Source organism: Clinocottus analis, unplaced genomic scaffold (assembly GCF_023055335.1).
Source record: "Clinocottus analis isolate CAN_PGR_092001 unplaced genomic scaffold, fCliAna1.0.p SCAF_4, whole genome shotgun sequence".
Classification (NCBI taxonomy): Eukaryota; Metazoa; Chordata; class Actinopteri; order Perciformes; family Cottidae; genus Clinocottus; species Clinocottus analis.
Window position 1 is genome coordinate 20302797 of NW_027176153.1, and position 21909 is coordinate 20324705.

General features: G+C 41.2%; 3 protein-coding genes across 6 annotated transcripts; 2 read left to right on the plus strand and 1 right to left on the minus strand.

The window, feature by feature from the left end:
- Positions 1 to 8: 8 nt before the first annotated feature.
- Positions 9 to 6394, minus strand: LOC137799955 (monocarboxylate transporter 2-like). Of its 2 annotated transcripts, none has more exons than XM_068596877.1 (5): positions 6279 to 6394; positions 3818 to 4051; positions 3458 to 3601; positions 1713 to 2576; positions 9 to 1613 (listed from the first exon to the last, which is right to left on the minus strand). In XM_068596877.1, the coding sequence occupies exons 2-5, from the start codon at positions 4035 to 4037 to the stop codon at positions 1390 to 1392; spliced, it is 1452 nt and encodes a 483-aa protein (XP_068452978.1). In that variant the 5' UTR covers positions 4038 to 4051; positions 6279 to 6394; the 3' UTR covers positions 9 to 1389. The 2 variants fall into 2 exon arrangements, with proteins under 2 accessions (XP_068452978.1, XP_068452977.1); XM_068596876.1 differs by having other exon boundaries at positions 4171 to 6394.
- Positions 5088 to 8814, plus strand: LOC137799956 (uncharacterized). Its single transcript, XM_068596878.1, has 3 exons — positions 5088 to 5556; positions 7021 to 7209; positions 7330 to 8814. The coding sequence occupies exons 1-3, from the start codon at positions 5410 to 5412 to the stop codon at positions 7522 to 7524; spliced, it is 531 nt and encodes a 176-aa protein (XP_068452979.1). The 5' UTR covers positions 5088 to 5409; the 3' UTR covers positions 7525 to 8814.
- A 4056-nt stretch (positions 8815 to 12870) lies between these two features.
- Positions 12871 to 19969, plus strand: LOC137799954 (calcium-independent phospholipase A2-gamma-like). 3 transcript variants are annotated; one of them, XM_068596872.1, is made up of 9 exons: positions 12871 to 12967; positions 13731 to 15245; positions 15345 to 15497; positions 15574 to 15731; positions 16320 to 16414; positions 16536 to 16707; positions 16803 to 16860; positions 17538 to 17732; positions 18398 to 19969. In XM_068596872.1, exons 2-9 carry the CDS (start codon positions 13824 to 13826, stop codon positions 18854 to 18856), a joined length of 2712 nt encoding a protein of 903 aa, XP_068452973.1. In that variant the 5' UTR covers positions 12871 to 12967; positions 13731 to 13823; the 3' UTR covers positions 18857 to 19969. The 3 variants fall into 3 exon arrangements, with proteins under 3 accessions (XP_068452973.1, XP_068452975.1, XP_068452974.1); XM_068596874.1 differs by having other exon boundaries at positions 12888 to 12921; XM_068596873.1 differs by having other exon boundaries at positions 12929 to 12953.
- Positions 19970 to 21909: the final 1940 nt, after the last annotated feature.

Sequence of the window (21909 nt, forward strand, 5' to 3'; positions counted from 1 at the left end):
TACACATGCAAATTCAGGCTTTTTTTATTAAATGCACACAGGTTTCCAAAAGACTTACTTAAAAGTTTGATGCTGAAACATTTCCATAACCTCATACTGAATTTTTATGACTGTACTAAAGTGATGCCGCAGTGAAACAACTTGTACGGATGCCCGTGGCATGGAAAATGTATTTTACTGCAGACTGAAACTTTTAGAGTGAATAGAAAATGTTTATGGAAGAGTGGGAGGTGAACTTGGGAGTCGGCGAGAGGGGATTTCAGGAAAGGTATTTTAAGAGGTAGCGTGTGTCGACAGACATTTCATTTTCTCTTTGTCTAATTGCTTCCCATTCATAATATCTGTCACAACCCAGCCTTTTGGAAAGCAATGATGTAAAGAACCAAACCACCAATGGAGATGCCTGGAGTTTAATTGCAGTTTAATAGGAGCGCTTTTGTTGCACCTTGAGGTCTCACGTGGCAGAGTGCAGTGCCATCTAGTGGTCAGAAGGTGGCGGTAAACAGGAGTAAGATGTGATTTCAGAACTGTGTATTTCAGAACTGTGTTACACACACACAAGGAATTTGGGGAGGTGAATGGTGCATAACAATGAAAACAGTGCAATACTACAAGTACAATCATTTAAAAATATAAAATGTGAAGATTAACTAGATTAGTAATGCCGTTTATCTTATCAGTCCCTGAGGGAAGTTACTTTTTAGTCAGTTGGTTTTGAGTGCATTGGAAACTGTGAGGAACTGTAGCATTTCTGGATGATTCATGAAGGAAAAGGAGAGTTACAGTTCACCCATGTTGTGGGAGAATTGACTTTGATGATAACATACAATGACAAGTAAAATACAAAATGTTGAACGGGCCCAAAGACTCGGACAACGACATAAAAGGTTTTTAAAAAATAAACTGTTAGTCAAATTCTATTATTACTGCTCCCATTAATGCTTTTATTCATGACTATTATTCTATTGCTTCTATTACGGCTGCTGTCATTATTATTAGTCGTAATTTTTCCATCAATATTCTGCCTATCACTCTTATTATATGAATCATTTATGTTATAGGTATTGACTGTGATGTAATTATATTATGTTGTTAATTATTGTTAATATACATAACATCTATCCTCTCAGACAGAAGTTGCTCTCCATAAGGTTTCTTCTTTTTTTTCACCCGTTGAAGTATTTCTTTGAGGGGGGGGGGGGGGGTCATCTGTCCTGATGTAAGTGTCCTGGGAGAGAGGATGAGGTATGCAGTACAGACTGTGAAGCCCTCTGAGGCTAATTTGTGATTTGGGGCTATAAAAAAATAAATGACGTTTAATTGAATTAAAGCCTGTGCATGCGGCGTCGTCTGTCTATCGATTAAAATGAAAAATCACACTCAGCGTGTTCATCCATCTGTCTCCTGTGCTGTATTACCATCCGGGCTCATTTTAAGTTTGACTGCCTCCTCACACGTCCTCATATCCACAGCCACAGCCTGCCTCTTCTCCTCGTCCAGTCTCTTGTAGTTGAAGTAATGCATGATGAAGAAATATATGCCGGGCACCAGCATAAGCACTCCGCACGCATAGTACATGGATTTGTATTCTCCGAAAATGTCAACCAGAGCTCCTGAAAGAGAAGATGCGCACTTTCCTTGGTCACACATTTTTATAAATTCGCACATTTTGTTCAAGCACTCAATCACAAGTATCTCATGAGTACACGAACCTGACAGCGGAGGTCCGAGAAGCACCGGTCCACACTCGATGATGGTGACGAGTCCAACCGCACTGGAGAAGCGCTGAGCTCCGACAAGGTCCATCAGAACTTCAAAAAGCAGCGCGCAAACCATCCCGAACGCCAAACCAAAGATGATGGCGTACACGACCAGACCGGCATACCCGGGCAACAGTGGGCATAGAAGGTGGCACACGCCGTTGAATGAAACCGCGAAACTGAAAAAGTATTGGATCCGTGGCCGAATCCACTTGCTGTTGCCAATGAAGCCAGTTGTCGGTCTCGTAAACATGTCCACCAGAGCAAAAATAGAGAGCAGGAAAGCTGCTGAATATTCATCAACCCCTTGATGTTTTGCATACGGAGCCATGAAAACCACAGGCGCGAAAAACCCAAAAAACATGACCACATTACCAATGAGGTAAATGAGGAAGCCCCGGTGTTTAAAAAGGGAGAGATCTATGAATTTGCGCAGGCAGCCCTGACTCTTGCTCTCGTCTTGGTTTTCTCCAGTCAGGAGGTCGGCAGACTGCTCCCTGGTGTCTGGAAGAGCAGCTTTCTCCGCGGCCGCCCTGTCACGCTCTGGTAGTTCAGCCTTTGGTTTCGGTTGGGTATTTTTATTGACCGGTCTCATCAAAGCGCCGGCCACGCAGCAGTTCAAAACAATGGCTCCCAGGATGAGGAAGCTCCCTCTCCAGCCGAAAGAATCAAACAGAAACTGATTGAGAGGAGCCAGAGTGAAGAGAATAACTGGACTTCCCGCCATGGCGATCCCGTTGGCCATGGGCCTTTTGACTTGGAAGTAGGTGCCGATGATCGTCAGGGCCGGCTGGAGGTTGAGGGCAAGGCCTAAACCTGGTGGAATAATAGAATAATTCATTGATGTACCATCAATAATACAATATGTGTTCATATATGTGCTGAACCCCCAGTAGGCCGAGAACCGCACTGAACAATTGTGATCACTTTAACTCATCTCCTGATCCATTACCTTTAAGTATGTTTAAGTACTTTTATACACATTTTTATTCCATCTGTATATTTAATATTCTTCTTAATGTTAATTTTGTTTCATTACCGTTCTACTGTTTATTTATATTACTTGATTTTTATCTTCATTTACTTGTGAGCAATGCTGCTGTAATCCTGTAATTTCCCCACTGAAGGACTAGTAAAGGATTATCTTATTTTATGAACATAACTTGTGACTTGAAATACAAACTTGTAAAACTACCACCATGAAAATGATAATAAAAGTATACAACAATAAATTGTTGGCACTACAACCACGAGTTCTTTAGTTTGCCTCGGGAGGTGGAGCTGTAGATGAGATTTAAATTTAAGTCTTTGTTTACTTGGTGGTATTAGTACGATCATGTGTTCTAGCGCACGTACAAGCATGTGGGGATTTCCTTAATCATCAACCAGTCAGACATTTTCAAAAGAATGCGATCCTGAACACGGGTCTGCGTATTGTGCCAATAGTAAAATATTTACACATTGCACAGAAGGCGGAAATTAACCCCCCACAGCGGCAAAGAACGTCACTATTAGGCCTGACTCTGATGATCAAAAAACTCCTTCATCCTCCCTTTGTCAGCTGGTCACATGAAGCAAACATTACACAGAACAGCAGCGAACTTTAACAAAGCGCAAGCCATCTAAAATTCCTCAAAATCTAAATGAACTCTCGCTCATCTAATATGAGTATTATTGAAAAAATATATATCATTTACCACCAATTACTCCAACGCAAAGATACAGATGCATGATAGTCCTGCCAAAAGAAGCGAGCACCATGCCGACGCTAACCATGAGCCCACCGACCATGACCACGGGTCTGCTGCCGTAGCGGTTGACCAGTATGCTGCTCACAGGCCCTGTACGGAGAAGAGAAATACGCCATTTTATTGGTCAAATCTTTGGTCAAAGGTACAGCACTGAGGCTGTATACGTTTCGGTTGATTAAAAGCACAGCACTTGTATGATAGAATAACTTTGCTCATACAAAATGTGAATGGTAAACATGAAAAACATCATTTAAAACTGCCTTTGTGAGTTTTCTTTAGAAAAAAAAGCACGATTGCACCACTGACCTCCTGCATACATCGAGGCGAGCATGACTGAGGACAGCCAGGCAATCTCGCTGTAGGAGACGGAAAAATATTCCTGAATCTCCTTAAAGAAGATGGTGAGGGACTTGGGAAAGGCGTAGGAGAATCCTATGGAGATGAAAGCCCCAAAGACAACAGCCCAGCCCCAGCCTCCATCTGGTGGGGTGTGGCCTCCTTTGGTTGCTGCTGCAGGGGGCGGCATGTTCGATCCACCGGCTGCAAGTGAGAGCAGTTAAAAGAAGTAAAAACAAACTGCACATTTTCAAAGCTGTGGTTATGTTTACATGGTGCAGACCTTAAAACATACATTCTATATACCACAGGAGCTCACCTACCTTCGCACAAACCTTAAAACCGTAATGGTCAAGCTATTATGAACCCTGTTGTTGTTGTAAGTGGCTGTGGCTGCAGGAAGACCCTGCTGCTGTGAGGCCTTTGATCTCATCACGTGCGCTTGCATGCCAAATACCAGTGACCTTACACAGAAACAAAAACAATTCTCCATGGAAACAAAATGGATACTGTTCGCGTTCGACAACAACAAGCGTCCCTTGAGTCTCAGCCACAGATGTTCGGTCAAAGCCTTGTGGGACTTGTGGTTGTTGAAAACCAACAAAATAAGCTAAATGGTGAATGGACTGCAATGGTGTAGCTTTCAAAGTCTTCAGACCACTCAAAGTGCCATGGCATCATTCACACACTATTATTTTTTTATGGCAGGGGATAGACTAACTAACATTTATACAACGTTCACACACCGTAGGCACGGCTACGGGAGCAACTTGGGGTGAAGTGTCTTGCCCAAGGACACGTCGACATGGACTATATAGATTACACTGAGCCACGGTCACCCAACTGTGTTTTATCTTAATTAAAATGATATGGTGTTCAAATGTAATCAGACTTTGCAGTAGATATCAATTTAGCTTCAAATATAACCAAGGAACCCGAGTAATTTGTTTCAGCAATTCAGAAATAATGAAAAAAAGCACTGTGCGAAATTGAGAAAAATGTTTCTTTAAGAAAGGAGTGCATTTTCAAATAACACTAAACCATTACACTTACTTAAGATGTATCTCATCCATCTCTAAAAGGCCAATAAAAGATATCCCCTATGAGAAATGAGTTATCTTTAAAAAGAAAAAGAAAATAGCGTTCACCTTTATTCCACTGACGTTTGGCTTGTTTGAAATGCAGCAGAGTGAGACCTCTCGCCAGAAATATCACTACGCTGGAGCGACACAATCGCCACGCCCCCTTTCTGTCACTCCCTTCCAGCCAGCTGCTGCTAATGTCCATTGATACAGTTTGTATGGATTTAACTTTCTTTTTAAAAAAATAAGCGATTGTGAGCACGTTAGACAACCTTTAGAGGTTTTCTGTGGTGCGTTTGTTTTGAACACCGGTGACCTCGAGTCTCGTTACTCAACGCCGCTTGTGTAACACGCGCATTGTTGGCTGCTGCTACCCCAAAGTCAGTAGCAGTAAACCTCTGTGTTGCTAGTTTTTCGCCTGTGAGAATAGCAAAGTGTTGCCGCTGCGGTGGGTACAGGGTTTTTGGTCTATTTGGAAAGATGCTATCCCAAATGAGAGCGTGTTTGACCAGATTTTCCGGTTGCGTAACGTGGACGTTCAACTCAAAGGCGGCTATTAGAGTGACCCCGACCCTCTTCACGCGTCACCTGCCTCGGACCTTCTGCTCGGAGTCTGTGGGGGTGAAGGTAAACGTCCCTGCGTGTTACTATTGTACTATAGCCTCCATGTGTTGTCCAACATGAAATAAGCCCGTGAGGCACTTGCATGGTTATTATAGCAGGTTAATTATTATTGTACACCGAAATGCACCATACAGCTGTTTGATGCTCATCTGTTTTACAATAGCTTTAGCCATTAATGTTGCCATTTGGGTGGTTTTGTTTCTTGTCCGTTCAAATGCTCTGTCTGGATACTTGCAGCAGGATAACAACATGTGTTATTTGCTTTCGGGCCATTAATCAACGCTGTGACTGACACAATTTAACCCAAAACTGACCGAATGGTAAACGTGACCTGCCATGTTGACCTTTTTTTTAAATTTAAGGTTAGTACCACCATGTTAGTACTTCGCTCAAAGAGGCGAAAAGACCACGAAAGACCACCACTCTGCCGTTGTAATGGCAGAAGTTACGGATTTGAAGTGAATGTATTGGCATTTTTGACGCGGCAAAAGGTAAACCGAGTGGTACGTCTGTCTCCAAGTAACCGCTCTGAAAGCACCGCGTGCAGTCGCGTGAATTATAAAGGGATAGTCCGTCAAAGTTGTCTGTATATGCATTTTAAGAAAGTTAGCTGCTAACTCTTAGCTGGGTCACAGTCGAGTACTGTTTCAAGCAGCGGAGGCCGGAGGATAAACTACAAGTTTTTTTTCCCCCCCAGTTAACTTAACCTTCAACAAAAACATCACCTCAGTCTGTGAAGCTTGTCACCTCCGTCTCTGAAAGCTTGACCCCGGGGTGCGTGGGTCCGAGCAGCCGCGTGTCCTGTCCCGTGACGCTATAATGGTAACTTTCGCTCAGCTGCAAAAGTTGGGACTGGAAATATCTTGTGGGCTACGTTAGGGGTCGTCAGATATCCTCAACCTAGCTTTAAATGTCAGGTGACGTAGGCCTAAGTCAGAAAATGTGTTGCAAATATTCAACAATGCAAACGAATGCAGCTTGAGATATGCAACCTAAAAGCCTCAATCCAAGTGATGCTTTTTTGACTCATCTAATTGAATTTTGACTAAATGTGATATATCTCAATTTTATTTAATTTTTTTAGTTTTTCTTTTAAAAAAAAAGTTTTTCTGGTGTACATGGTTTAGATGATTTACACATGTCTTTCTAATTACGTTACTAAGTAATCAATTATGCTGTTGCAGGTAACTCGTTATGAAATACACTTTTGTATTCACACTTGTAATCAATTAAAAAAAAATGATACAAATAATACATTTAATTTGACCATCATCAAAATAAAAGTAATACAAAATAACTTGGGTTTAATGTCTAATATAAGTTCATATGTCCAGTTTACACAGTGTTATGTATATCCCCACATAGAAACACAGTAATGAGACCCCACCTCTTACCTGCTTCAAACACTGTATCCCATGTTCTTGAACATGCACGTTACTAAAGAGTGCATTCCCTGCTCTGTTGCAGGTGCTGTATGATGGGCTTTGTCCCGTATGTGTGACGGAGATCCAGTTCCTCCAGTTTCTTCAGAGGAACCGGCCTGGCAAAGTAGACTTTGTTGATATTTCCCTGTCGGGCTACAATGCGGAGAAATACAAGGATGTCAGCTACGAGATGGCCATGGAGGAAATGCATGTGATTGACGAGAAAGACGAGGTGAACTTACGCTCCACCGGCTTTACTAGGACCATAATATTTTGTGTGTCCGGTTGATTTTTAGCCGACATGCATTCTCATTATGTAGTACCAGTCGTCTAACGTCAGGTTCATTGGCAGGTTCATCGTGGGATTCCAGCTTTTGCAGTCATGTACAGCGCAGTTGGCCTTGGCTGGTTGGGCAGCCTCATGATGTGGTCACCTGTGAGACCGTTCATGGACAAGTCCTATGCCATCTTTGCCAGGAATCGCTTAAAGTGGACCGGGCGCGGGGGAGAGTGCCCCAAAGGACGCTGTGAAAAAAAAACGCCATGATTCTAGGCCGCAGACACATTATCTTTTAATCGTTTGTCCTGTTCGGGGAGCGTTGGAGCCGATCCCAGCTGACATTGGGCGAAGGCAGGGTTAATAGTAGTGTGTTGTAAGTTAACTGACCGCTATGAAGAACTAGATAAATACCTCATGGTCTGTCAGGTTAACCCGCAATTTATTATTATTGATGGAAAGTTTTAAAAGTCATTTTTAGCCAAAGGTTGAGCCTTATTTTGATATTTTACTTTGTCTCTTGTGTGCACTTTACCCTGTTTGATGCTTTAATCCTGCAAATTTCCCCACTGAGGGACTAATAAATCCATATCTAATCTACACTTCGAAGCCATCACTTGATACAGAATGTCTTTACTTGTAAAACTGTAAGTTTATTTAAACATACTTAAGTTAAAGTGAAGAAAACATGAACTGAAAATGATTACAGTCACTTTAATTTTTGGGAAAGACAATAAATATAAGAAACAGTTTAATAACAATCATCTAGAGTTCTGTGTTCAACAATGTAATCTTTTATTCTCATTTAAAACAGAGCCGTGTAATTCTGTCTTAATATTTCTTCTCATATGAACGCTGGTAAGATGATGCAAGAGCGGACAAAGTAAGGATTTGACAAACAAAAATGAACCTGAACAAACATTACGGTGAAGAGAAAAAGCAGTAATGCAAACGACAGATGGGGTACGATGCCGAACACGGTCATGCTATGACAAATATACAGGAAGTGGTCGAGATGTTTAGTCATATATCCTGTTGTACAGTATCTCAGATTGAGGTTCATTCAAAACCAGATAGAGAACAAAACTGTCAGGAAGCTGCCACTAGATGTCATCGTAAGTCTAAAATAAAAAGCCTTGAGGGAAGTTGTTCCTCTTGTACTGCGCTGTGTGGCAGTCATGTTTATTTGGGCTGTTCATTTGAAGGTGCCTTTCAACAAGTACAAGCAGAAATAATGGGTGAAATGTGCTATTTTTAACTTGAACTGCTCTTTGCTAGGGATGTGTGTGCTGGTGGACCGAGCCTCTTGTTCCATCGACAATAGACCGCATTGCCAAACAGCGTGTGCTTGTCAAAGGTTGCACGAGTTGTGATTGGAGACGGCAATGTTGACAAAATGTTCTGTGATACAAGGCAACACATTTTAGATTCGAAAACTACTTGTATTTTGCTTTCCTTTTCCACAATAGCAAATTTAAAAAAAATTGTATTTCAGGTCATTATTTAGGTCACAGTTAGAAGTTACTGAATAATCATTTGTCTTTGTCAAGAGGTGAGCGAATAAAGGAATTGTTTGTGCACTGACGCAGACATAATTGTTTTGTTTTTTTGTCTAAGAACCTTTTTGCTAATTGCCGGGTAGTTATGTTTTTACTGAGAAACGAGGCAGGAACTACGGGGCAGCAGTTTTGGTTAAGAAATTAAATTGTTTTAATATTTTTTTTATATATTTGCAGAAAAATGACAGCTATAACGGTAACATACGTTTTATAGGTTACATTTTGTTTTTACAGTATATTAAAACGTCTTAGTATGCTTTGTCTTGAAGTCGTATCATAAAATATATTATCGAATGCTTTTTTCACGACTTAGTTGTTGGATAAGGACCCATTTGTACATTGTAGTTATTCAGTCTGGTTACACTGGTAACTAGTTGCACTAACTAGTGGGCTATAATCTTAAGCATGACTGCATGTACTTAGATGTTCGAAGCACAAGACATGCTGTGCACAGTTTCTTAGAACCCTGTTTGTTTTGGAGGAAGGTGTGTTGCTGTGTTGCTGTGACGTAAGCAGCAGCTAACTTGAACTGTTGCGCCCCTCTAATTTTAGCCCCCAGTCTGGCAGTCACCCGCGACAATGATGTTAAACACGTGCGGTCCTACAAAGCGTTGGCTTCTGCCGGTCCGCCCCTCGGCTCCACCAATAATGGGGAAGTACTGCATGAGGGAGGGTTTGTATGGTCATTGAATACCTGGAAAATGCATGGAATTTTAAAATGGGCATTTCAAGGCCTGGAGAAGTCATTGGAAAAGAAAGAGGCTCAAAATATAAGCAGGCATACATACAGGCATCAATACAAATGTTTATTCTCTAATTCATTTGTGTCATATAAGGTATACTTTATCGTTTGGAATCCTCATTGTTAAAATTTAAAATACCACATTTTCCTCACTTTTTTTATGTATACACCCAGATTTCACAAATATTTGGTTATGGCAATTTAGTTTAAAGTCATGGAAATCCATCAGTCAAAATGTGTATGAACCCTAATGAGAGAAAGGTTGAATTGAGTATCAAAACACTGAAGAAATCTGAGCTCCTGACAGTTTGTAAAAAAAAAAAAAGTGCTGTGCTGGATTTTTAAAAAAAACTGACTTGGTTGAAAAGGAAATGTGAAGACAAAATAACTATTATTACTATTGTTCATCTTAATCAGCTCACCCTGAAAGTACAGTCTTTCTATTTCGGGTGCCGACAGGCCCCTCCAAACAGAGGAGATATTGATACGCTCAACTCACTTGAGGTTTTTTTTGTAGAGGATGAATCCTGATGACTGGTGACCTCTCGACTTTTCCTCTTGCACCACTGGCAGGGTGACATTCTTTTTTTAAATGGATTACCATTAAACATGGTCAGGTATTCATGTGTCGTCTAAATAAACTGTAATAACTTTGATGCCCTGAGTTTTTCATCTGGTGGCAGGTCAGAATTTCAAATTGTCCAATACTTATTTCATTATTAAATACCATACTATATACTATAGTGCTGGTTGTCGCCATCTTGGGTCACATGCGACACAACGGATACCATACTTGGAGAGAAAAAAAGGAAAAACATGAACATTACTCTTATTGAATCAATACGTTATTAAACATGTTCATAATAACTTCACAAACCTATAAAGACAGAAAAAGACAGGTGTCAGGCTTAGTGTTCGCACTGCAATGAGTAAACAATGAGACTCCGCCCACAAAGAGACTCTGTGGGAGAAGAAAGCGCCACACTGCTTCCTGCTGGCATGCTTCATGATGAAATACTCGCTGCGTAATATAAAGAAGCCAATTGAACATCTTAGCTGGTATTAGATTGTTCCTTTCGCCCCAAAAATGATGTGTCAATACATTTGTGTGCATTTGACAGAGATTTGGAGATTGAAAGACAAAGACAATATTCTCCAGTCAATGGAAAATGTCCAGAAATATACAAAATTGATGTATATTGTTTAGCATCTAATTAGCATCCAAATAAATAAAACTGAAATGCAAAATCTATTTTAAAAAAACTTTAAAATTGTAGTGTTGTGATCAGTAATTAAAACTATAATCATCTAGAACTCTGAGTCGGTCTGATATGTTTCGGTTAAAGTGAACATTGGCAGTAGATGAAAAAGCAGACGACAAAAACTTTGGATATTGAGGAAAATATTGAGCCTCATCATCATAAACATGACAGTGCAGAGAGTGATTGTGAAGTATACAGTACATTACTGTCCCGCTGTGACGAATAGACAGAATGGAGAACATTGAGGAAGCTAAACGCAGTCAAAAACCCTGCAATAGCATCGCAGATTTAGCTTCACTCAAAAGCAGATCAAGAACCAAACTGTCAGGAAGCTGCCACTAGATGTCATTGTAAATCTAAAATAATCACCCTTGAGTGAATTTGTTCCCTATAAACTATGTTGTGTGGCAGTCATGATTACTCACCAGATCGTGGTTCAGCTGTTAATTTGAAGGTGCCTTTTAGCGGATACAAGCAGAAGTGATGGGGCGAAATCTTCTCGCATTTCTTGGAAACTGCAATATAAATCAGAATCAGAAACTGTTTATTGCCAGGAATATTTTCACAAACGACAAACGATGACAAACGACAATCAACAGTCAACGACAACACAGTGCAATGTGTATTAAATTAAGGATGAGGTAGAGATAGAAGTGTATGTTAAAGTGTGTTAAATTTAAATGACACTTTGTAAGCCAGTTCTGTGCTGCCGAACAGAACGTTCCTCTCCTGTTTCGACAACATTACATTGCACTGCACAGCAGCGTGTGCTTTACGAAGTGAGACGGGACACTAAACATACTCTGTGAGGCAAACACATGTTGGATTTACACAGTTCTTGTTTTTTGCTTTTCTTTCCACAATAGCAATCTAAATGAATGAAATGTATTTCAGGTAATCCTTTAGAATATTACAGCTGGCAATACTCGTAATACTGGCTAATTGTTTTTTGTCTAGGACAAACAGTGAGCGAATAAGGGAGTGTATTCCTTTGTGTTAAAGACTGACCTATAAATATATCCCTATGTACCGAGTGAACCTTTTAATAATTGCAGGGTACATTATGTTTTTTAAACAACAACAAGGGATGTCCTTGACCACGGAATGTTCTAGTCCACTAACACTGACACTATTAATAAATTAATTAGTTCAATCGAGGGATATATGAAACTGAGTTTCCCCACAGAATCGTAATCGCACAAAAGCAACACATTTTTTATTCAGTGTTAACCCAAAAAATATTTGGAAATAAGTCTTTCAGCATGAAAAACAACTAATAAACTCAATAAATCTCAGTTGTCTCAGACAAAGAGGACTATATAGTCAACTATGCAACTAAGAAGGCAAAGTTCAGGAGTTCAGGAGAATTATTTATATTATGTATGTTGTAAATTATGATATATTTACAAAAAGTGACATTGCTATACCCATGAACTATACACTTTATAGTTCAATCGGTTAGGTATTTTTATATATTCATCATTAAATACTAGGGTCTATTGTTCACACTTGTTTCTACTCCTGTAACAGTGAAGTTACAGTATTTAATATCTATTATCAGATGTTTTTTTCATGACGTAGCTGTTGTGAAAGGACTCGTTTGTACTTTGTTTTTACTCAGTCTATGATGGAAAATATAAATACCCTCCGGTATACATACAAAATAGTGACACTGTAACTTGTAGGCTTGTATTTCATTGACTAGGACAGACCTAATTAGTCATAATTGTTTCGTATCACATGTTGTGACCTGTGCACAGTTTCTAAGAAGCCGGTTTGTTTCAGAGGAAGGTGTGTTTGTGTATTGCTGTGACGTAAGCAGCAGCTAACTCCAGCTCCCTGAGACCCTTTGAGTCGCCACCCACTCTCTAATTTTAGCTTCCAGTCCGGCAGTAAGCAGTGTCAACACATGACTTTAAGCGTGTGTGTGTGTGTGTGTGTGGTCCTACAAAGCATTGGCTAATGCTTGTCCGACCCTCATCCCAGCTTAGCCAATAACAGTTGAGTACTGCGTGAGAGAAAGGTTGAATTATCAAAACACTAAAGAAATAGTGCTTCTGACTGTATGAAGTGGTGTACTGGATTTCAAAATACAGAGACTTGGGTGAGGAGGGATTGTGAAGACGAAAGAACTAGGTATTGTGTTTGAGGTAAATCCTTAGTGTATGTTTTTATCAGACATTTCTTGTCAAGGTTACAGTAGCTATAAGCTACTTTGGCTCATGACCTTCCTCCAGTTAAGTGGGAAAGATGTTTGGCTCCAAGCAACTTGCCTTTCTCTTTGTGAAGGCATCACAGAAAGTGTTCATGAATGCATTTTATTTTACACGGTAGGAGTAGAAAAATGCTCATAAAGCTGTCTGAGTTCTCAAATTTCTCTCAAGCATTTCAGAAATAGCAGATCGATTAAGAGTTATTTACAGGTTATGCCTTTGAGATTCCTTGAAAAGCTGGACGTGCAAGGTTGTTGTGGAACATGCTGTTTGTACACAATCAGCTCATCCTGAAAGTGCACACTTTCTGTTAACAGTGACAATGTGTCTCTCTGAACAGAATACATTGATATTGATTGAGGCTTGGAGTGTTTGTGTTTTGAAATCTGAAGTCTGTGCTCTTTTTCTCCAACGTAACTCGTTTGTTGAAATAGTATGTGTTGGATAAATGACTGGATTGTCCAACACTTTTGTTTACCGCCAAAAATACCATTCCCATTAGCTTTAACTGTGCCTTGTTTTGTGTAAGTAGCATGTGTTAACATGCTTAAACACTAAACTGAGACTCTGAATGTGGTAAATGATATACTGCCAAACATCAACAAACTACACTGTCCTCCTGACCTTGTTGGCATGCCAATGTTAGCATTTAGCATCACTGTGCTAATACAGTCTCACAGACCTGCTTCTATTTTTCTAGATCCCTGTTGAAAATGCTGCAACGGCCAACATCAACGCAAGCTCAAGACTGACCTTTGGACTTTGATTGGCCGCTCACCGCTCCAGGTCAAACATGGGTCGCTATCTCAGCACCAACTTGTGTTCAAGTTCGGTGAACAAGACATTGAGATCATACTGCAAAGTTAGGTACCTGATGAGCCTTCTTAGAAAGTACCCTCGTCTGGCCAAAGCAACACTCGACCTGGACCTCCACAGATATTACCTGCTATCACCTCATCTCTCCAGATTTACAAGAAAAAGTATACTCAACCATTTAAACGACAGCGCTGGCGCTGCAGGCTCTGCTTCCAACCTTTTCCTTCGAGCTTATACCAGAGAACTGAATCATCTCCAGGTGGTGCGTTGTTACTCATCCTCCAATAGGAATACATTCAAACCCGATGCTCCAATTGGGATTTTCGAGGAGTGGTCTCAGAATGGTTTACTTTCGAGTTCACTGGGAGGACGTCTCGGTCAATCATTTAAAAGAATGTCCAGACACGTTAACATGTACTTCACGAGAAAGGATGTTTCTCTCGCTGGAAATGCCGGCCTTGTTGTCACAACTCCAGAGCGGTCTCAGAGGCGTAGTCAAAGTCAAACAGCAGTCAGAGAGCAAAATAATCCCGGCAAAGACACAACGCAGACCGTGGAAAGCAAAGACAAACAGGATAGCTCAGGAATAAGTCCTTCAACACAAAACAACCTTGGACTGCAACTCTTCCACATCAGCTCTTTGGCGACAGCATTTGGAGAGAGCTACAGTCACGTTGCCGGTCACATTAACTCAGCCTTCTCTCGCGATTTGACAAAAGTGCAAATGCAGGAGAATTTGGACAACATGTCTTCCACAAGAGGGAAAAGCAGAAGGAGGAGACAAATGCCAAACACGTACATCATGAAGTCTAAAGAAGCTGAAATGTCTCAAGTCAAATCAAGTGCCGATCCGCCAACAGCGGCAACGAACAATATCTCCAGCAACTGGGAGGAGGGCTACCTCCATTTTGCAAGACACATCAATAAATACTTTGGTGCCAACGTTACCAAAGAGGTTGATCAAGATCAGAATAGGAAGAAACAACTTCCTGTACAAAAGAATAGCACTTATAAGCACTTTTCAGCACAATCTACCTCACAAACCCAAGGTGGCATGTCACAATTGAAGCAAGACAAACCTATCATACATAAAACAGGAAGCCTTTTCCACGGCAGCTCTAATACGACTAACTTCGGCGATAACTTTTTCCAAACGGCAAGCCACATCAATCAGTATTTCAAGGGTCAAAGTGGATTGGATGAGGAGACGGATGGAAATCTTTTAATAACAGATATTCGTCCTGGATCTGAGAGATTAAAGACTGTGACCTTTAGGGACTGCCTGTACAATCCCACAAGTGCCATCCCTGACTTGCTGGGTGCTTTTCTGAAACTGGGGCCCTTGACTCAGACTCGTAAGCCTGCTATGACATCACCAGAGACAATGCGGAATGAAAAGGTGAGTTGAGGTTACATGTTCAGTGACAAAAAATGTGAACTTTGAACATGAGCGGACATGTCCCATTAAGCCTCATCTTGATTGTTTGTGTGTTCTCAGCTGGTATTGAGTCAGATGCAGGCAAAGGAAATGACACGGGGGATGATAGGCACTTTGTCACAGGCTTTGCCTCCAGAAGCTCTGGCCGCCTGCGTGGAGGCACTCAACGAACACCTCATCCGTTACCCATCATGCAAAGCTTTAATGTGGCAGGTCTGTTGGTAGTGAAACAAAAAACAAACGTACAAACATTTAACTAACTGATTCTCAAATGAGATTCTGTTTCCAGGAAAGAACTGCAGTCACATTGTTGAGAAAGAGACGGACTCACAGAGATAACCAGCTGCTTCAGAACGCCTTGAGAGAAAGCTTGGCCCTGATCGGCTACGTGGACCCGGTCAAAGGTCGAGGCATAAGAGTGCTCTCAATTGATGGCGGTGGCACAAGGTAACAGTGAGAACAAATATTATTGATGAATGATGGCCTTTTACAAATTGAGTGTGTGGTTTAATCAGTCAATTGTTACATACAGTACAATAAGTAAAGCCACAATCTAATATAGAAAAGTAAGACTGAAAAGGTATAAGTAGAAGCATAATGCTTATATATTCCTATAGTAAGTTCTTATAAAATAAATCTGATTATTAATTTGATACAAAAAATAAAATAAATCAGTGTGAATGAATATTTATTTTTTATTTATTTATTTATTTTCCCAATAATCTGTTGATTGTTTTGTCAGTAAAATGTCAGAAGATAGTAAACAATGGTATCAAGACTTCAAATTGTTTAATCCAATCTACAGTTCACAATTCACAGAGAAAATGTACTAGCATATAACAAGACAAAGAAAAGTATTGATCGACTATCAAAATAGTTGTTCATTGATTTTTGTCTATTGACTAATTGATTTATCAGCTCAACCCTGTTTAAGATGGTCTCTGTACTGTGTATAGAATTAATTTACTTCACCAACTCATCTCAATATCTTTATTCCACATTAAATATTCAATATTTAGTCTTTGCCTTTTCCAGAGGTGTGGTGCCTTTGCAGGTATTACAGCTACTGGAAGCTGAAACAGGCAAGAAGATCCATCAGCTGTTTGACTACATCTGTGGAGTGAGCACAGGTGACAAACAACATAACCGAGAGTTACTAAGCGAATATTAACAAAATAATTAATGCCAAACAACCTCTCGATGCTTCTGAGTCTGAATCTATCCGTCTTTCTCTGCATATCTTTATTAAAGGTGCCGTTCTGGCCTTCATGCTGGGTCTTTCCCATTTTTCTATCGAGGAGTGTGCTGAAATGTATCGTCGTTTTGGCTCTGAAGTGTTTCGGCAGAACCCGCTGGTCGGCACTGTGAAGATGGGCTGGAGTCACTCTTACTATAACACTGAGACCTGGGAGGCAATACTACGGTATTCAGGGAATAGGTTCTGACACTATACATGTCCTCCAGTGTATGTGGTATATTTTTAACATGTCACAATCTTTCAATTTTCATCCTGTTTAGAGAAAAGCTGGGAAGTAGAATACTTATCAAAACAGCTGGAGATGAGTCGAGTCCCAAGGTAAGAATTCTGCATTTGCATTTTTTCTGTCAAATCCCCATTAAGCTCACATTACTGTTAAAATAATGTTTGATTGATAAGGTTGCAGCTTCTAAACCGGAGCCCACTACTGTGTAACAGGATATAATCAGCATCATTCTTTCATTTTAACCCATTGAGAACTGTGCAACCAATGCTGGCTCCAGACCTCCTTTTCCCTGTGTTTGAGTCGTTGTAGGAACCCCAAATTAATTCCAATTGTGTTTATTGTATGTATTTTGTTCAGCAAAGTCTTGGAAAAAAATGTATATCTGCAAAAAAATCATTTTAAAAAGATATTTTGATCGTAACTATGAACATCCAGCATGATATGAGCCAGATTCCCTAAAAATGCCTCCTGGAGCGGTCAATAAGACACCTTTTTGGAAAGATTAGGACCTAAATAATCTGAATCTGCAACAAAAAATCACAATAAAACAAAGCATTGGACTGTTAGGAAGGAGTTTCAGTCAAAAGATTGGGTCGTTCGGTTTAAAAATGGAAAAATTACATATTTTATGCCAAAAGATTGTCGAAATGGGGCATGCTGGGACTCAAAATGGGCGCGGGACGAGTTTCCAAACGGTTAAGCATTTAAACTGCAATTTGCACATGGTTTTGTAGACATCTCACGGAGGGTGTTGTTGGCATCTGCTCAGGTTTCAGCGGTCAGCGCCGTGGTGAACTGGGGCACCAGTCCAAAGGCTTTCGTCTTCCGTAACTACAACCACAAACCGGGCTCTCTCAGCCGCTACGCAGGAGGCTCCGTTTGCCAGATGTGGCAGGCAGTGCGAGCGTCGTCGGCCGCCCCGGGATACTTCCAGGAGTTCCCTTTGCAAAGTGACATTCACCAGGTAGGAGAGACTATAGTTAGTGCTATAGTTTCTGCATTTTCGGTGAGTTTTCAGTTACGAAATTTAATTAATGGGTAATGAGGGACTGTGACGAAATCATTTAGTGGAAAGAATTTAGATGGGGCGGTGCTGAACTTTCTGTGTCGCTTCATAAATTAAAAAAAAAGGTCCTCCCTAGCAACAATACCTCTTGTTTTGTCCGTTCTCTTGACTTGAATAGGGAAAACTGGTTTAACATAACATGATTTTAGATCTAACCCAATTACGTTTTATTGGTATAATGATTTAAATAGCCACTAATTACTGAAAGAATGGTCGGCGCTGTCCTCTGAATAGGCCAAACACACCTTTATGACGTGACCTCTATGACAAAAGCCATGTTTATAATGCAACTGAAATGAAAAAGTTTAAAAATTAGGGATGAGGAAACTTTGAAGACCCTTTCCTGCTCTGCATTGCTGCTCCCTCCCGAAATTGCAGTTATTGCTCAAGCTGTTGTTTTCCATCATCTATTTCAAGTTTGAATCAGCTTCGATCAAGATGCTAAAAAGGCTACTTGTTTTCACTCACACACATGGTTTGTAATATATGGAGTATAGAGGTTAGAAAGGAACAAAATATTTGTGCTGTAAGTTTTTAGATGAATTTCTTGTATGTCTTCATAGGATGGAGGAATCATCTTGAACAATCCCTGTGCCTTGGCTGTCCACGAGAGCCGTCTATTGTGGCCCAAGCAGCCCTTCCAGTGTGTGCTGTCCCTTGGCACAGGTCGCTATGACACTGCTAAGAAAGGACCCGCGACCTCCACCAGCCTGAGGGCCAAAATCAGCAACCTGATCAGCAGTGCTACTGACACCGAAGGGGTCCACACCCTTTTGGACGAGTTGTTAGCTCCCGACGTGTACTTCCGCTTCAACCCGATGTCGAGCGCTCTGGTTTCCCTGGATGAGAGTCGGCCGCAGGTCCTGGACCAGCTGCAGAGAGACACCCAGAACTACCTCGAGAGGAACCGGTCCAAACTGGCAAGGCTCTGCTTGGTGCTCGGGGCGGAGCGCTCAGCTGCGAGCAGAACCAAGGACTGGATGAGCGAGAGGGCCTGGGAGATGAAGCAGAGATGGGTGTGAGTCGGTACAGTAGGAGGTATGTGAACACTAAAATGTAGACCCAGGACACACTGATACCTCAGTGGACAGAATAACAACTGTGATGTATTGATGCAATGTGGTTTGCTTCAACTAGGTGGTTATTTTTAGCAACTGTAGCGTCATGGCTCTATGGATGGCCGTGGCAATCTGTAAGTTTGTCCACCATTTTGGACAAACATTCATGTTCTCATTTCCCTAAAGCTTGGGGCAGACATTCATGTCTGCCTCTGAATAAATTATCAGGTCAACATTTTGTTTTTTTTTCCAATACTAGTTTCAAAACTAAAAACATTCCCATCAGCCTCTGTTGCATTTCATGTTTAGCGCTAATTAGACGTGTTAAATAAAACATAAAACATGTTATTTTTGCTAATTGCTCAACAAATATGCTGAACATGGTGAACATTATACCTGCCAAACATAAGCATGTTACTGTGAGCAGGTTAGCATGCTGCTGGTTAGCATTTTGCTCAAAGTAAAGTGCAGTATAACAGGGCCACTAGTGTGAATTGTATGCCGTGTCGACACATTTCATATGCATAAATGAGACTCCATGGTATAGTTATGCCTCAAGTCTTGGGCTGTGACTTGTTGAGGGTCGACATGTGATCCCAGTTGTCTTTGCTTATTACAGTTTTATGTCTTTGGCGTCTGTTGTTGTGAAACTTGGCCCATTGCCAGAAATATGTGATTTGTAGAGCCTGCGGCTGAATTCGTAATTACAAAGCGAGCTATCAGCCTTGAGAGGGTGTTGAACAATCACAGAGAGACTTTTCAAGTCAGTATAAGACAACTTATAGAGAAACAAAGAAGCTGCGAAGCTTCATCTAATCCATCAAGGCTATATTGTCGTAAGATGTTTCTGCTCTTTTGTCCACTTCCTGTTATACATGCAGGCTGCTCTGAGCCAAATCAATATGTCGTCAACAAGCCTCACTCAATTGCACGTTCATGCACTTTATTTAAATATAGCTTTGTTTAATATGCACATAATGCCCAATCGGATCATTACTATTAATGTTGCACTTATCAGTGTTATTGAATGTGATATAAGCTATAAATTCTTCAGTGTATCTTTTGAATAAATTCATATTCATGAAGACTTTTGTTCTTGAAATTGAAGGTTTCTTCTGTTCCTGTAATAAACACATAAAACCAACAGCATTTTTTTTTGTTGCCAAACTCAATAATTAAATCACTCTAAACTTGAAAATTGTGTCTCTTAGCAAAACTTTATCAATGAGGGAAAAAAATCATCCAGTCCCTTGAATGTGACGGGTTAAATCCCCCCCCATGCGTGTGGAAGCTGTGTCCTCCCTGTCCACAATAGACTGACTTTGTTCCGAACAGAAACGCTTTGTGTCAGAGAGCGTGCGTTCGTGCCAGCCAGAGTGAAGATACAAGGTCAGTAACCCACTCCCCATCTAACGCACTGCAAATCAACAGCACACGTGAACAAATACCGTCACTTGAACGAGCTGCTGCTGACTGATGCTAGATAAGAGCTGGATGACACCCACACCTTAAACATCAACCGGTGTATGCCATGTCACTTCATTAAACTATTCATTCTCTCATCACTGTGGCGGTGCCGTTATTCAAGCTCCCCAGCCTTGTTTGACAGGCGAGTGACTCGGGACAGTTGTTCTAACGGGCCTCATGAGCTTCTGTTATCTAGCTTTTTGTTTTTTACCTGCGTTAAGCTCGAGTGACAAAATAAGACAAACAACAGATGCTGCTGGAAAGAGTAAAGAAGAAGAAGATGATGTGAATCAACTGTGAGAGGAAGAAGAAAGTAGGAGTCTGCTTTCCCTGCGACAAGGAGCAGAGAAAACAATTTAAACTAAAGGTAGGACCTCTAACAATCACCAATTTGTACTTCCTTTGTATCATTTTTTTGATTTAAAGTCGAAAGAATTGGACACTTCAGCGTAGCATTGAGTGTATCGCCATGTGAAGGAGGCCTTCAGTCTTTGTTGTTCAAGATGGCTCTCAGTGGAAGTCAAGGTTTTAATGACGTCATAGTCTGAGTTGAGAAGTGGGATGGGTCTACAGCCGCATCAGCACATTTGTATCAGAGTGAACACAAACTTGTTCAGCTTTCAGGTCTGCATGTGAGATGACTTGCATGAATATGCATCACTTTTTTGTACCAATGACAAATGTGATGTGCATTTGACTTTATGAATTATTTATCTTCATGTATAATGTCTGGAAATGAACTTTAAGTTTCCCTTATGTTGCCCATAGCACTAAATATCAATTGGTCTTTATATATATTTGTATTCAACAGCGTGGCTCAGTGAATGTCAATGTAATATACATAACAGCAATGTAATGGTTTGCCATGATAATTTGTACAGCCGTCCATCATCCTGAGACGAACGACCGACTTTGATGACCCACTGACTTTCCACCACGAGGTGGAGATTCCCGTTCCCGCACCATAAAGTCCGAATCGCAGACGGCTCAAGTGTGCGAGACGACAATGTTTCGATAGCACAGTGGTGATGACTCACTGCAGCTCAGTCCCCTGGAGCCTCTCGCTGGCTCTTTCTCGTGCGCTCCGCTGACATCAGTGACGTCAACGTGCAAAATGAAAGGTGCTCCGAGTCTGAAAAGGCGACTTGTGCGGTCGAAAACATTCCCTCCCACATGCCATCTGCTTTTAGCCGAGCCCTGGGCACACGTGCCAAAGGAGACCCGCGAGCATAGAGACCTTCTTGTCGCCACTGAGCCGGCTCTGTCCGTCCCTCTGCCTCTTCACTGTGCAATCTGGTGCATGGCACTGATCATTGCTCACTGCCAGGCCTGCTTTAGTCCAACGTGTGAGGGAAGGTCGGGAAGGGGAGGAGAGGGGAGGGGGGGGGATTCTGACATACCACTTCTGCTTTCTTTTCTGTGTGGGGCACGTCAGGTTGTGTGTCACTTGTGAACACGGAGGAGGGCCTAAAGACGCAGAGCGGCAGTGGGAGTCCTCGCCGTCTGCGTCACAAGTCGTCTGATACCCTTCCTAAATATGAATGAAAATA

Excerpts from the sequence above, each read along its gene's own strand:
- LOC137799955 (XM_068596877.1), bottom strand. The coding sequence starts at position 4,037 with ATGCCGCCCCCTGCAGCAGCAACCAAAGGAGGCCACACCCCACCAGAT. Across the intron at positions 3,602-3,817 it reads CGCCTCGATGTATGCAGGAG|GGCCTGTGAGCAGCATACTG; the intron begins GTCAGTGGTGCA and ends TTCTCCGTACAG. Across the intron at positions 2,577-3,457 it reads TTGCGTTGGAGTAATTGGTG|GTTTAGGCCTTGCCCTCAAC; the intron begins GTAAATGATATA and ends TTATTCCACCAG.
- LOC137799956 (XM_068596878.1), top strand. The coding sequence starts at position 5,410 with ATGCTATCCCAAATGAGAGCGTGTTTGACCAGATTTTCCGGTTGCGTA. Across the intron at positions 5,557-7,020 it reads CGGAGTCTGTGGGGGTGAAG|GTGCTGTATGATGGGCTTTG; the intron begins GTAAACGTCCCT and ends GCTCTGTTGCAG. Across the intron at positions 7,210-7,329 it reads TGATTGACGAGAAAGACGAG|GTTCATCGTGGGATTCCAGC; the intron begins GTGAACTTACGC and ends GTTCATTGGCAG.
- LOC137799954 (XM_068596872.1), top strand. The coding sequence starts at position 13,824 with ATGGGTCGCTATCTCAGCACCAACTTGTGTTCAAGTTCGGTGAACAAG. Across the intron at positions 16,861-17,537 it reads GAGATGAGTCGAGTCCCAAG|GTTTCAGCGGTCAGCGCCGT; the intron begins GTAAGAATTCTG and ends GCATCTGCTCAG. Across the intron at positions 17,733-18,397 it reads TGCAAAGTGACATTCACCAG|GATGGAGGAATCATCTTGAA; the intron begins GTAGGAGAGACT and ends ATGTCTTCATAG.